Consider the following 14,933-nt stretch of genomic DNA (forward strand, 5'->3'; position numbering starts at 1 on the left):
TTGGTTAGGATAGTCACGCGCACCCCAACTGAGTAGTCTGCATCTACCAACATGGCTCAGATTAGAAGTTAGTGACTTCAAGCAGTGATGCCACGTTTTGGTTTGGCCGCCCCTAACTTTCTTACAACCGTCTCCAACACTGGACAGCATTGTGCGTGATGGTAATCGGTATTCAGGCTTACGTAACACATGGCCCAACCATCTCAGTCGATGAATATTTACAACCTCACCAACTGACTTACCATCATTCCCTTATAATCTGCGTCTAACCTCATTATTACTTCGTGTCATGCAACAGATATCCGTTAATCTAATAGAGTCAATTGTTTTGAATAAAAATAGGTTTTTGTCTCTATTTGTTTTTTTCCTACTTCGGTTCATTTTACCCATCCTAGTATTAGTACTTAAAACGGTTTAGTATTTTCTGATTTACCTTTGCTCAGAACAGATTTACTCCGTCTCTCACAGTTTGTCAAGCTTTTAAATGAATACACTGAGTTTATTTTTTCTTACGCGTTGATTACATTTTAAACAATGACTAGTAATAGAATCTAGAACACTTTCTTCATTTTATTTGAACCTCGCCAGTTGGATATAGAAATCCTTAGGATTGATGATGAATATAATCTTTCGATAAAATTATGGTGTCTATTATTATTCAATAATCTGGTACCATAATAAGTTTTCATATAGCTGTGTAAACATCAATATCTGAGTGCAAATATAATTAGCTATATATACATGACAATATTGTCAGAAGGGGTGCTTGTGGACGATATGGTCATCCAGTGCTTCCAAATTTTCCATGGTGGTCCACCTTTAATTGATTCATAAATTCAACTATTCAATTACAATATTAATACGATGAATACTAAAAGACTAATACTATGGATAAAATATTATATTTAATACAGAAACATAAATCTCAGTAATTTATGCCATTGATTAAGTATATTTCCTAGAGAAAAGGAAAATCATGGTGCCAAGTAAAAACAGTGAAATTTCCCAATCTGTTTAAATTTGAATAAGACTTAAATGAATAATTAATTAATTACCTACCTAGATGTTATTCATAGTCTCTACGCGCTAGACTATAAAATATTCATAGTTAATATTGAATACTGTTTTGTGAATATGTATTACTTAAGTATACAAAATACAGATAGTTTTTTTTAATATTTCAGTCTTTGTCAATGACATTCAACTTGATCATTTAAATGTATACAAAGAAGCAATTTCAAACTGAAGACAATAGTTCTAGTGTATATGCTCTCACTGAAACTGATGGTTTGTTTAAGAATACTCCCTTATAGATCTAGTGGAAATAACAAATGTATTTGCCTATTTATATTCTACTAACAAAACTATAAGACTATTCAGAAGGGGTTTTGTGGATATTATAGTAATTCAGTAGTTTAGATCATGAGTCAGTTGAAACTAGACAACCATGGGAAAAGTGGAAGCACTGGACAGCTGTTTCGTTCTAGCATGGGACTCCCATCTCGTGAGATTCAAAGCCAGGACCTGTCGGTCTCGTGAATGAACGCTTAACCTTTAGACCACTGAGCCGGCCGCCATCCAACGGTGTTAATGTCTAACTTCAACTAATCCACCAAATTGAGCGACACATCCACTATTGTCTTCAGTGAGTTACTATCTTACAACAGACAATGTTGAACTACACTGGTTACTGCTTCTCATTAGAACTGCATGAAAAATCCTCTTGAAGCCAGTCACTATTGAGCATATGTTGATTAGTATCAGAAGGTGTTGTGCAGATATTATCGAATTTTGATTGATAATCAATTCACATGCTTTAATATATTAAATCAACGGTCTGTTACTAAACGAAAAATTTACCAATGGCTATATTTATATACTAATATTAATAACATCTCAGTTTCTATGAGGTTTCGGCGAAGATAATTAACATTTTTCATCACTAGAATCAAAGTAAAAAGCCTGACAAATTATGAAATTAAAGGAGAAAAGAAAATGATATTTTGATTGTGTAAGATTGAAGTTGATCAGTAAGCCATTTCGACATTCCCATAAATAGATGTCAGTATTTTCTTAAAAGATGTATCATTTATTTAACATATTAGTGGATATAGAAGTTCAAACAGTAGTTGGTCGATCGTGTATCACATAGTAGATATGAGAAGTGAACTGGTTCATTCAAAGTAACCTTCAAATAGTAACATTCAACCATATTGATATTCACAGGAAAAAAATCATAAGGAAGCGAACCGAATTTAAAGTTATTGACTAACGTAAGATTATTCTTCAATACATACTCAACAACTGGTTGCTGTAATTATTAAACTTTCTTTGTATAAAGTTTTGATTACATTATCCACTATAACTTACACAAATAGTAAAAGAAATTACAATCTATATCTAAACATTATTAATATCACGAACCGATTTATGATAGACACGTTTTAAAAACCAAGGACGTAATGGATAGATATTTCTTTCTAGTATAGGACTTCACAACAATGAGCATTTACGACTTCACCGTGAGTAAAGCTTATGAACTTCGAATTTCATGAGGAACACTTTATCCTGTTTGAACTGCCTAATACAATGTAATATAATTTCAGTACGATTCATTTTTATATTTCATAATTTGTAGGAATAATTTCCGGTGAGCTCAAGGAAACTCTAAGATGCTCAGAAAGAGCCGAAGATATTCCATTCAATCGTTTTTGGAAGAATATTCTAGAATCTTGAAGTGTAGCTTCCCGATTGGACAAATGTTTAAAAACCAATGCAAGCGGATTGGATGACTGTAATGATGATTTCGTTTTTATTCGTAATTATTAATACCTGAGTGTTTTTTACTATATTTAATATTATTAAGAATAAGATTCCTTCCTACTAGTTTTCTGTCTTCTAACTTGGGACCTGAAAGGTTCAAGCATTTGAATGCTCAAGTTGTACGCGGTATAGCAAAAACGATATAAGTTCTAGATATAACATTATTATTATTATTATTGTTAATGTTACTGTCATTATTTGTTCAATTTTCATAATGTTAGCCTTATGATATGCTTCATTTGCATCGATAATGCTTAGCTTATTGAAGTTATTTGAAGTACATGGGTTTTTTTATTATTCTATGTAACGTTCCAGTTTTATTAGCTGACTATTAAATTATTCTTTTCAGTCAATTATGTAATAAAAAAACTGAATAATGTTTTTCTAGAGGATACTTTATTCGGATAAATGGTTAGTAATAAATGTTAGTCTAGACAGCTTGTAAGTATTTTGTAATTACTCTTAAAAACAATTGGAAGATTAAAGATTTCTATGCAAATGGCTCCTTTTCATGGTGATCTAGATTCAATCAACTCATGAATTCAACGATTGAATTACTACAGTCTTAAAAAAACTCTCTTTCTGATGAAAATCAACATATGCTCAATAGTGACTGGCTTTGAGAGGTATTTCCTTCAGTTCTAATGAAAAGCAGTGACCAGTGGAGTTCAACATTGTCTGTTGTGAGATAGTAACTCACTGAAGACAATAGTGGATGTGTCGCTCAATTTGGTGGATTAGTTGAAGTTAGACATTCACATCGTTGGATGCCGGCCGGCTCAGTGGTTTAGTGGTTAAACGCTCGCGCGCGAGACTGATAGGTCTTGGGTTGGAATCTTGCGAGACGGGATCGTGGGTCACATTGCTGAGGAGTCTCATGCTAGGACGTAACAGTTGTCCAATGCTTCCACGTTTCCCATGGTTGTCTAGCTTCAATTGACTCATTAATTCAATTACTAAATAAAAAAATATTGGTCCTTGCATTTTGATATAATAATACTGACTGTAGAGTTGTTGACATCGTTGAATTGGTTTTCTAGTTAACTAGTTTCGAAGTGTTTGTTACTTATTATTAACCTGTGTGTTTACCAACTGTTCAGTAGTTTAAAAAACTTTAATTGAAGTGTCTGCAATTGGTTAGTGAATGTCGGATAAATTCATTTCAATGGAGTTGACCGAATGATCAACTCACTGTTCTCTGTTCATTTATATTCCTACAGTATTATATAAATTAACTGGTACAGTTGAAAGTATTCTGAGTAAAAAAATTGACACTTAGATTGTTATCATAATGTGTCTTTAGCCACTTATTTTCATTCAATCCAATCCATACACTTATGTCCAGTTAAAGAAACATCAATATCTTCTCAGAATTGTTAACTTCAGATCGTTCATTTTCTTTATCATCTTACTCATTAAATAATTTGCCGAGTGCAGAAGAGTATTTCGGATCATTATTATTATTATTCCAATTTCATTTGTTTTCTTTCACAAGGTCTAAACTAAGAAATTAAAATCGACCTTCAATATTTTCATATTAAGTACTGAATTCAGACATTTCTAAATTCTCTGTTAAACATTTCAATAAATCTGTTTGACAGAATTTTGTAACCAACCTATTTGTTATATATATGATGGATTACCTCGATACTGTAATTAAGTCACAACCATTTTTGAGTAGAGACGGATGGTAACTGGCAGTGGAATCCAGGACGTGCGTTTTGTCTTATTTACAGCCAGTTAGCGGGATGTACTTGCAGTTCAGCGTTGATGTTTACTCCGGGACTCCAAACTAGTATCTTTCGCTCCAAACCCTCTCACATTATCCACCTAGATACTGAGTTCTCATATCCAATGGCCGATATAGGACGAAACGCACATCCTTGATTTCACTGCTATCCGTCATCCATCTTTGTTTATAATGCAGAAGATATACACAAAATAAATATGATTAAAGTTGATTCAAAAAGTCAATAATTCATCAATATGATTTATGTGGATCACTTACAAACCAAGAAATTAAGACCAAAATATCAAGCTAATACTGGCAAACTCAACAAATTCAAGATAGGTCTCAACAACAGGCTTCAAGTTTTACAAGAACTACTCAACAAAGGGGAAACCACCATAAAAAATGAAAAAGGATCAAAAACACTAACTTCAATGATCAAGGAGGTTCTGGGACGCAAGAAACATCATCATAAGGAAAGAACCTCTACCGAAATCCTGGACAAGAGACGAAAAGGAGGAAGAAGAAAATCGCGATTAAAAACAGTTCAACAAAAGAAAATAAAGCCGATGTACAGATCGAATGCAAAGAAACAAACAAGTGAGTGAAAAAGAGCACTAGATCACTAGAGGTTGACTTAATTCTAAAGACCTACAAATCTCACGGGAAGCATGAAATATAATGGTTAGCTTGGATGCAACTATACGATACGGACTTCACAGATCACAGATCCCATTCTTCACCAACAAATGCAAGTGAAGACAACCAATGTAGCAGAAACTTCTGCAGCACCAGGCCTCAACATATACAAGATCCTTAAATACAAAACAGAGAACACTTGATTGAGAAACTCTGGAAGTGGAGAGTTTTACATACATTGGTTGCATGATCGGTAAACAAGGAAGATCATGTGCAGATGTAAAGGCAAAGATTGGCAAAGCAAGGGTTGCATTCCCACAATTGAAGAATATATGAAATTCAAAACAACTACCAGCCAACATCAAAGTCAGAATCTTCAATACGAACGTCGAGACATTTCTATTGTACGGAACTGAAACTTCGATAACTACCATAGCCAACATCAACAAAGTACAAGTATTTATAAACAATTGTCTACGCAAGATACTCAATGTCCGTTGGTCAGATACCATCAACAACAATCTAATGTGGAAGGGAACAAAGAAACCTCCAAATGAAGGGGAAATTTGGAAAAGACGTGGGAAGTGAATAGGACATACATTATGGAAATCATCAGACTACATTACCCGTCAAGCATTAACTTGGAATCCTGAAAGGAAACGGAAAAGAGGAAGGTCGAAGAACACACTGTGTCGAGAATTGGAAGCAGAAATGAAAAGGATGAATAGTAACTTGAAAGAACTGGAAAGGATTGTTCAGGCCAGAGTTGGATGGAGAATGATGGTGTTTGGTCTATACTCCTCCACGAAGTGTAACAGGAGTAATTCACTAGTCAAGTATCAAGTTAATTTGTTCCCTCACCCATTTTACCGAATACTTGATTATTTTTATGATTTACTCATCGGAATATTTTTAATGTATAGTCGTCTTATCAGTAAATTGCAAATTGAACCGTCAGCAAACAGTTTGTTCATTAAAAACACAAAAGTACATTATTGTGAACTTGAAATGAGAAAGTTATTCAAATCGTTTACTACTTTAATACGGGTATGTTTCAACAACAAAACTTTTATCGATTACATCACAGACTAATCTTCACTGAATATTCGTTGAAAACCAAGAAGTTCTGGCAAGCTGATTTGCTTTTGTCTGAAACTTCTCAGCAGTATGCATCTAAGATACCATTGGGAATGAAAACCAAGCCGCGACCAGCAGAGTTCAGTTATGTTAACTATTAAGCCATTACGTGATACCTAAACCTAATTGCGCCATATAGTAAATTGACTGAAATTAGAAATTTTGACAATTGAATGCTAGCTTAGGGGTTCAGAGTTCAACCGAGACTTAAAAGTCCTAGGTAGGATCCCCAGTAATATTATGAATTTATTTTACTGTGGAGTCTCATGCTAAGATGAATGTTTAACTAGGATTATCCCTTGATTAATTCTATAAAATTAACTAATCATCACAAACCTCTCACAGTAAATAAGATTTTCAACAATTTGCTTTCATGCTGATGACTTAATTATTATTTTGTTTTGATTTTATATGTTCAGTATTATAAAAGTAGAAATAAAGATTAATTATAGATGTACATAATATATAGTAGTATGATATGATAATTGAAAATTTAAGCTGTAATTATAATCACATAAAAATTAAAAATATCCCTTGAAAATAAGGAGAACTTAGTCACTTACCTACTTACTTACTTACGCTTATTACTCCTCATGGAGGAGCATAGGCTTTCAACCAGCAAATAAACAGAAGTTGTATATTATATGTTAAACATAAACGACTATGAACTCTGAAACAATCGTTAAGCATACTAAACTTAGACGACAGTTACTATATTTTAACTAAAGGAATTATATGAAATTTTCCGCTTTCTTTTAACGGTCTATATGTTTTGTCGTAAGTTCTTTACCTACTTTGTAAATAACTTTATTGTTAAGCAATAATATAATAAATAGAATGTATTATTTACATTCGGTGAAGTTACGAGTAATAACTAGATGGAATCATATTAATACTGAAGAAAAGTCTTAAATATTACCCCCAAGTTGCTATTTAGTAAACTGTAAACAATGAGTATTACTAGTGATTATATAAGGTGTGATATGCAAAGTTCATTGATGATGATGATGATGCCACTGTATTTCGATCGCTGTGAAATGTAAATATCTCATTAAGGCTAATGATTTCTCATGAGTGAATTTATCCTGATCCATAACAAACCAGATATCTAAAGCCTGTTAATTGTCAATGTCATTTGATATAAATGTAATTTACATTTATACATAAAATAAACATTAGTACATTTCATGATTGTAATTTTATACAAATATACTTACATGACCAATAAATGTCTGAGCTGGTTTATTTTCCAAAATCGTTAATTGTTGTGGATTTAATACATATTCAGGCGGTTCATCATTCACATCCAAAATTGTTATAACAATTCGAGCTAATGCAAAGAATTCACCATCACTAGCACGTACTGTAAAACTGTATACATTACGTTGTTCATAATCTAATTTCTGTTGAACAATCACATATCCATTTGATTTAATAAAAAATTTTAATGTTGTATTGATATCAACACCATTTTCCATTGAATATGTAATTGTAGAATTGACATCTTTATCAGTTGCTTTCAACTATTAATTTAAACAAAATAGAATGTTAAATACAACAATATTATTGTATAATCTATGTTATAAACATTATATATATCAACATAGCTTATGATAATTTTAATAGTTGAGATCATGAGTTAATTGAAGCTAAACCACAATGGAAAACTTGAAAGCACTGGACGGCCGTTTCGTTCGATTGTGGAACTCCTCAACAGTGCGCAACCACTATCCCACCTTGCGAGATGATTAGGAACTATGACATACTTCAATGTTTTTCAACTACGAAATAAGTTCCATGCAAATTAAGTAGACTGGATGACTATTACAAAATACTCCAACAATAATCCCTCATGAGATTAAAAAGAAAGAGGCCAGGAACTCAAGAAAAACTTGATATTCCAAGAATTCAAAAATTTACTAGAACAACTCTGCTTGTATAGTTTGGTAGCCTTCAATTATCTGACTCCAATTTGATCAAATGTTGATTACTATCGAAATATACATCCGAGCTACCCTCGTATATAATCATCGACTTGATTCGTGTTAAGGAATAACGGAATGAAATAAGTCAAATACGAGAATGGATTTCGACTATTTATATTTCATACAATCGTTTATCCAGAAATACGAGCAAAGAAACGAGGTGAAAAAAAGAAAGAAGCGAAACGTCAGAAGTTGCAGGGAAGAAGACGAGTGACCAACTCGATTTAATCAATCATAAATTAATATTTATAGTCAGACCAAAAATAAGTTCCAGACATGTGATGAACATGATAAGAAGTGCACATATATACACTTACATAAAAACCGTCAAGGTTGACAGGCAAATAATTAACAGGGTCAAAATGCAAATCAAGAACAATTAATAATTTGATCTGCCCAGAAACTACAATAACCTATATGGATATGACATGGTACCAGCCTGTACAGTAGCTACAACTATAATCTGGGGGCAATATAAAATTAGCAGAAGTAATCAATCAGATAATAGGAAAGTTCATTGAGGTAATATGAATTACAGAATTATTATCAGCCGCTGCTTTGAATGTCAGAGCTATAGTTTATGAACAAAATTTGAAAAGCTAAATAAGTTAAAGTATAACTGTTTAAGATTGAAAGAATTTGACAATCATGGCAATTTTTGAGTTTAAAACTCAGTGGAAATAATTCTATGTAATTAATAAATGACAGTTTAGTTCAAAATCTAAAGTAAAAGTAGAACTCGAATAATGTACGTTAATTTACGTTTCTTGATATGGAATTTTTTCTAGAATCAAATACACATTCCCATTTCGATATTTACAAATGACCACATCTGTCAGTCAGTTACAACGTAGGACCAGGCACATATATACATCGGTCCAAGTTGGTATACCTTATTAGCACAACAACATGAACAGCAAATTCATACGAGTACTTAATTTGATGATGGTAATGTATAAAAAAAGATTGCATATAAGGACGTAGTATAAGAAGAAAGAATTAGTTGGTAGAAAGAAAGGTAGAAAGGGATTTTATTCTCATGGTTTAAGGGAAGACAGAGAGTGTATACACCTACTCCATTGTGATCGAGTCTCAGCCATGTCACATAGAGTCTCCAACCTTTGATTACGATAGTCACGTGAACCTCAACCAAGTATTCTGCATCTACCAACATAGCTCAGAACAGAAGTTAGTGATTTCAAGGACTGATGCCATGTTTTGATTTGGCCGTCCCTAACTTTCTTCCAACCATCCCCATTCGATTAGATCCTCATCAGGCTTTACTCTAATATTCAGTCATATTTATATATATAAACGAAATTATTAAACAAATCAAGGCAGTTTATGATTGTGTTATAACAGTTGAATAAGATTACATAAATAAAGGTAAGTAAAAAATATAAATTGGTAGTGTAATGATAAGTGTACTAGTTGCTATCAGACGCCAAAAACATGATCTATGTGTTCAAAAGGAGATGGTTATTAATCTTTTCTTGCCTTGGTGACTAATATTCCTTCGCTGTATCTTAATATTTTTTTCTTTTTCTTTAAACTCTTTCTTGCACTTACCACATCATTGAGTTTTATTCCAACTATCTTCCAAATTCTTAATCTCGTTTTATCAACTGAACTCTACTCATTTTATTCTTATCAATGTTTACTTGTTTCTAGCCCTTTGAACTGTTGTCACAATGGTCTTTCATCACATAAGGTATATATTTACAAAATTCAGTCTATTAAATTTATTTACACCCTTACTATACTATACGAATATGTCTTCAATAAAACTTCCAATCAAACTCTTTCATGTAAGTAATTTAAACCTATTATGTAATTATGATTTTTAATATCACAGGTTGTAAGCAACTGACGAGAACCTACGAAATAAAATGGATTCATGCTATTCTGCCAAAATGTTTGTTCTTGCTCTTTTCAAAATAATAAGGGGAACTTTGTGTATGAAATAATAAAGGCTTGAATCAATAGTTCATAATGGGAAATAGGTCAATGATTATAAAAATATAAACACCGTAATTCATAAGAATTATAAGATTACGTAATAAGCAGTATTCAGATAAGTGGAAGGTGAAACATATATTTGAGAAAAAGAAAATGGTGGGAGGGGGTGACGAACAATAATAATTTAGTATATGGATATATTACTGTATATTAAACCCTGATGAGGATCTAATCGAAAACAACATTGCTCGCTTTTATATGTTGTTCGATTCAAATTTATACATGATAAGAATTCTTCATCGAATGGTTGTTAAGAGTAACACATATGGTCACCGTCATAACTACATGAAACTCAAGGTCAAATTTTCAGTAAAAATTCTTTTTCCTTACGTCACAACAACCTTATTAATTCTCACTTTTATTAGACTCCATTCAAGATACCAGAAGGCTAAATGTAAGATTATTATTTAGACCAATAACTCATGTATATATCATATAGGGAGAATACAAGATCACATTATACTGAAGACAATAAATTTCAATAAGTAACTCGGATACAAAGCTGGATAACAGATTTAATTTTCAATGAATTAATTTGTGAATGGTAGAATATATAGAATCAATTTATAGATCAAAATGATAACTTAAAAATACTATCACAATAACTATTTAGTAAATACGTAACAAAATTACGCTAACTAATTGATCAAGGAATAACTATCTAACTTTTATATTTTAACTTGTTTCAACCATTTCAAGCATGACATATACATTGTTACTAAGATCAATCTTAATAGAAGGTGTATATATTATTGTATCATACGATTATCATATAGATGAACATGGATGAAATATCTTTCAACTAAGAAAGGTGAAAATGTGACATTTTATCAATACTAGATTCATAATGATTATGGATTCCACTACTAATCACTATCCATCTTTGTATATAATACTTGTGATTTAAGGCAATATCGAAGAAGTCCGCACAAGATGTATATATGCTTACAAGAGACTGATCAGTTGAAGTCCTAAACTACAATGGGAAGATATAAGTAAACAATACCAAGCAAATTCATAATGATTATTGTTCATTTATCATCCTTGCATTATAATACATTTTATTTAAGGACATTTTCAAAACAAAACAAAAATTTTTTTCTAACTGGTACTGTTGTCATAAATAAATGTTATCTGTCGTTTATAATGTCATTTGTTAGAACAATGACTGACAAAGCTGTATAATTTGTATTTCTTTATTTTATTATATAACATGTGTAATGCTTAGAATAAGGTCAAGTTAAGTTAAATGTCATGATGTTTCTTCTATTCATGAAGAAATAAAGTTTTATTGGCTACATATTTCTTTGATGATTTTGATTTTGATTATTATCCTGAAGAAGTCTAGATAAGTTTGTTGGACGAAATGTTGGAATTGTTTTAAATTCCAATCACTGAGATTATTTCAAATATGATTTTCATATAGAATAACTTTTTTTATACTCAGGGACCAATTTTTTTCAAACTATTCGTTCTAATCTTTACGAATATTTGTATAAATAATGTTTTATATTCAATATATGTGCCATTAGTAGGTCATAGCAATATAATTTATACTAAATATATTCTGAGCATGATATTTCTAGGGTAAAAAACAACTATTAAATGGTTCATTGTAATTAGCCAAAAGATTGTGGTAGATACGTATTTCTTTTCATTGTTTGGATCAGTCAGTCGGTCAGTCAGTCAGTAACAACGTAGAAATTCGTACGTACGTACATCAGTTCGAGTTGTCATACCACATTGTCACAGAGATGAAGTGGTCCATTCAAATACCGTAGTGGTAGAGGTAGTAAGAGTATAAGCAGTAATCGGAAAGATTAGGGTTTGAAGATGTTATTTAAAGAGTATAATACAGTGAAATGAATTTGGGAAGAGAAAAAAAGAGACAAGGAGGAATCAGGAGATTAGAATTTGGGAGAACACAAAGAGTGGATGCGCTTGCGCCATTGCAAACGATTTTGAGCCATGTCATTCAGGGTCTCTAACCATCGGTTGCTATCATCTCGTGGTCCCCAACCAGGTAGTATACGCCTATTAACATGGCTCAGTCCACTTGTCGGTGACTTCATGGACTTGTGCCATGTTTTGGTCTGGCCGCCCCTAGTTTTCTTCCAACTCACTCCTACAACACAAAATATCACACGTCGAGGCAGTCGGTGGTACGGCATACGTAACACATGTCCCAGCCATCTCAACTGATGAAGTTTCAATACGTCATCAACTGATTTTCCATCCTTACCTAGTACCCGTTTCCTAACAACTGCATTACTTACTGGATGGTCCCAGGATATACGAGCAGTGTTTCGAAGACACCTATGATCAAATACTAGTAACCTACGAATATCCTCTAATCTTACCGGCCATGTTTCACTGCCATAGAGTAAGACGGAACGAACTGCAAACACGTCCTTTGTTTGATAGACGGATATCTCGCCTACGCCACAAATGACGCAAGTAGGCAAAAGCTAGTCGAGCCTTCTGTATCCGTGCTGAGATTTCGTCATACACCAGACCACAAGGGCTGATGAGACTTACAAGATAAGTGAAGCGATCGATATGCTCAACTACTTCACTTCCTATCATTAGTTCAGTTGTCCGTTCAACCCAATCCTGAGGTAACGTTTTGCATTTCTATGGGGAGAATCGCATCCCGAACATGCTTGCATTGTTGCTTAGAGTGGTCAGAAGACTCTGCATTTTGTTTGGATCAGTGAGTGAAATGGTACGTTTTAGAAATTCCTACTAAAGTCAAACAATTCTATGGCTAACCACATGACTAAGTGATAATTGAATGGTAGCGTTAATGAAATAATTTGATCATTTTACATAATGATGATTGCTAATGAATAACAGATTAGTGTAAAATGATAAATAATATAACTTGTTAGTTTGTTGTTATGCAAATGATTAAAAATATTAGATAATCATAAATTTAATTCTAAATATAACTTACTCTTGGGTAAATGAATTAATAAATTTAGATTCAATTACATATGGAAATTGGATACAGGGACACGTCTCAGTGTAGTTCTATAACGGTGAGAGGAATTCGTTTGTGAGTTCTATACTTGAATATCTAATCGACTGTAATCATTCTAATGATCCAAAATTTGAAATTAAGGTTGTATATACGATTGGTCCAAATCTATCTAGATTTCTTGGTATCCGACTCCTAAAAATGGCCTAAGCTTTTATCATCCATGAGCTCAAGCCAGAACTACACGTACAAAATAAGTACATCCTATCTTCATCGTTAACATGGCCTTAATTATTATTATCATTATTACTGCGTTTCTCCCTTTATCTATGTCTCATATTCTCATTTTTTCATTCATAATTGCTCATGACATCATTCTTTTTTTTACACCTCTATGTCCTTTAATTATTGTAACAAGAAGACATTTTGATCATCTTTCTACATTCACGCTATAATTCGTCACTAAATTATTAAGTCTATTGTTATCATTCGCATTAAGTCATCTTGGTTATTCCTTGTTCACATTTCCTCACGGAAAGACGGTGTACTAATATACCTAAACATACAGCTTTTGATCATCTGAATGAAAATAGAATCGTTCTGTTCGAAAACAGGATTCCATAGTTGAAAATTGTTCACCTAAGTCAAACAATTCAAACGAACCTCAGTTAAATGTTTTTATCATAAATGGATAAATGTTAGACCGCCACTGAAAACATGGAAGCACTGGATGACTGTTTCGTCCTAGTATGGGACTCCCCAACACTGCTCGTCCACAATTCCACACGCGAGACTAGAACGCAGGACCTTCGGTTTCGTGCACTGAATCGTGGATGTGCACTATTAAGGAGTCACAATTGATTGATCACTGGGTGGTGATCAATCTCATGCTTGTCTAGTCCCTATTAGTGCAGATCGAATGCTATCGATCATGTTGCAATGTGGCCACCAGTCTAGGTGACTCGACACTGCGGGCACTATGTATTGAGATTAGATGGTGGTTGGAGGTAGTCAACAGGAAACCCTGGACCCGAGTTTCGTGCTACTTGGCACTCATCAGCAAGGTGTACCTGTAATCTTGAGGGAACTGGTGCTCCCTGGCGGATTCGATCTCGTGTCACCCAGCTTCCGAATCCGCCAGGGAGCACCAGTTCCCTCAAGATTACAGGTACACCTTGCTGATGAGTGCCAAGTAGCACGAAACTCGGGTCCAGGGTTTCCTGTTGACTACCTCCAACCACCATCTAATCTCAATACATAGTGCCCGCAGTGTCGAGTCACCTAGACTGGTGGCCACATTGCAACATGATCGATAGCATTCGATCTGCACTAATAGGGACTAGACAAGCATGAGATTGATCACCACCCAGTGATCAATCAATTGTGATTACATCTCAGTCCTACAGGAGGTTAGTCACGGCTCGGATAGCTCAGTGGTAACGTCTCTGACTGTGAAGCTGGGTGACACGAGATCGAATCCGCCAGGGAGCACCAGTTCCCTCAAGATTACAGGTACACCTTGCTGACGAGTGCCAAGTAGCACGAAACCTGGGTCCAGGGTTTCCTGTTGACTACCTCCAACCACCATCTAATCTCAACTATTAAGGAGTCCCATACTGGG

General features: G+C 33.6%; 1 protein-coding gene across 1 annotated transcript in view; it reads right to left on the bottom strand.

Moving 5' to 3' along the window:
• MS3_00010749 (uncharacterized protein) overlaps nt 1-14,933 on the bottom strand; it is a gene marked incomplete at its 3' end in the record, with an annotated part of 93,588 nt that overhangs the window by 43,893 nt on the left and 34,762 nt on the right. Inside the window, exon 3 of the mRNA XM_035732728.2 lies at nt 7,546-7,851. Coding sequence (XP_035585893.2) covers nt 7,546-7,851 — 306 coding nt within the window. The remainder of the gene's footprint in view (nt 1-7,545; nt 7,852-14,933) is intronic.

Source organism: Schistosoma haematobium, chromosome 2 (genome assembly GCF_000699445.3).
Source record: "Schistosoma haematobium chromosome 2, whole genome shotgun sequence".
Taxonomy (NCBI): Eukaryota; Metazoa; Platyhelminthes; class Trematoda; order Strigeidida; family Schistosomatidae; genus Schistosoma; species Schistosoma haematobium.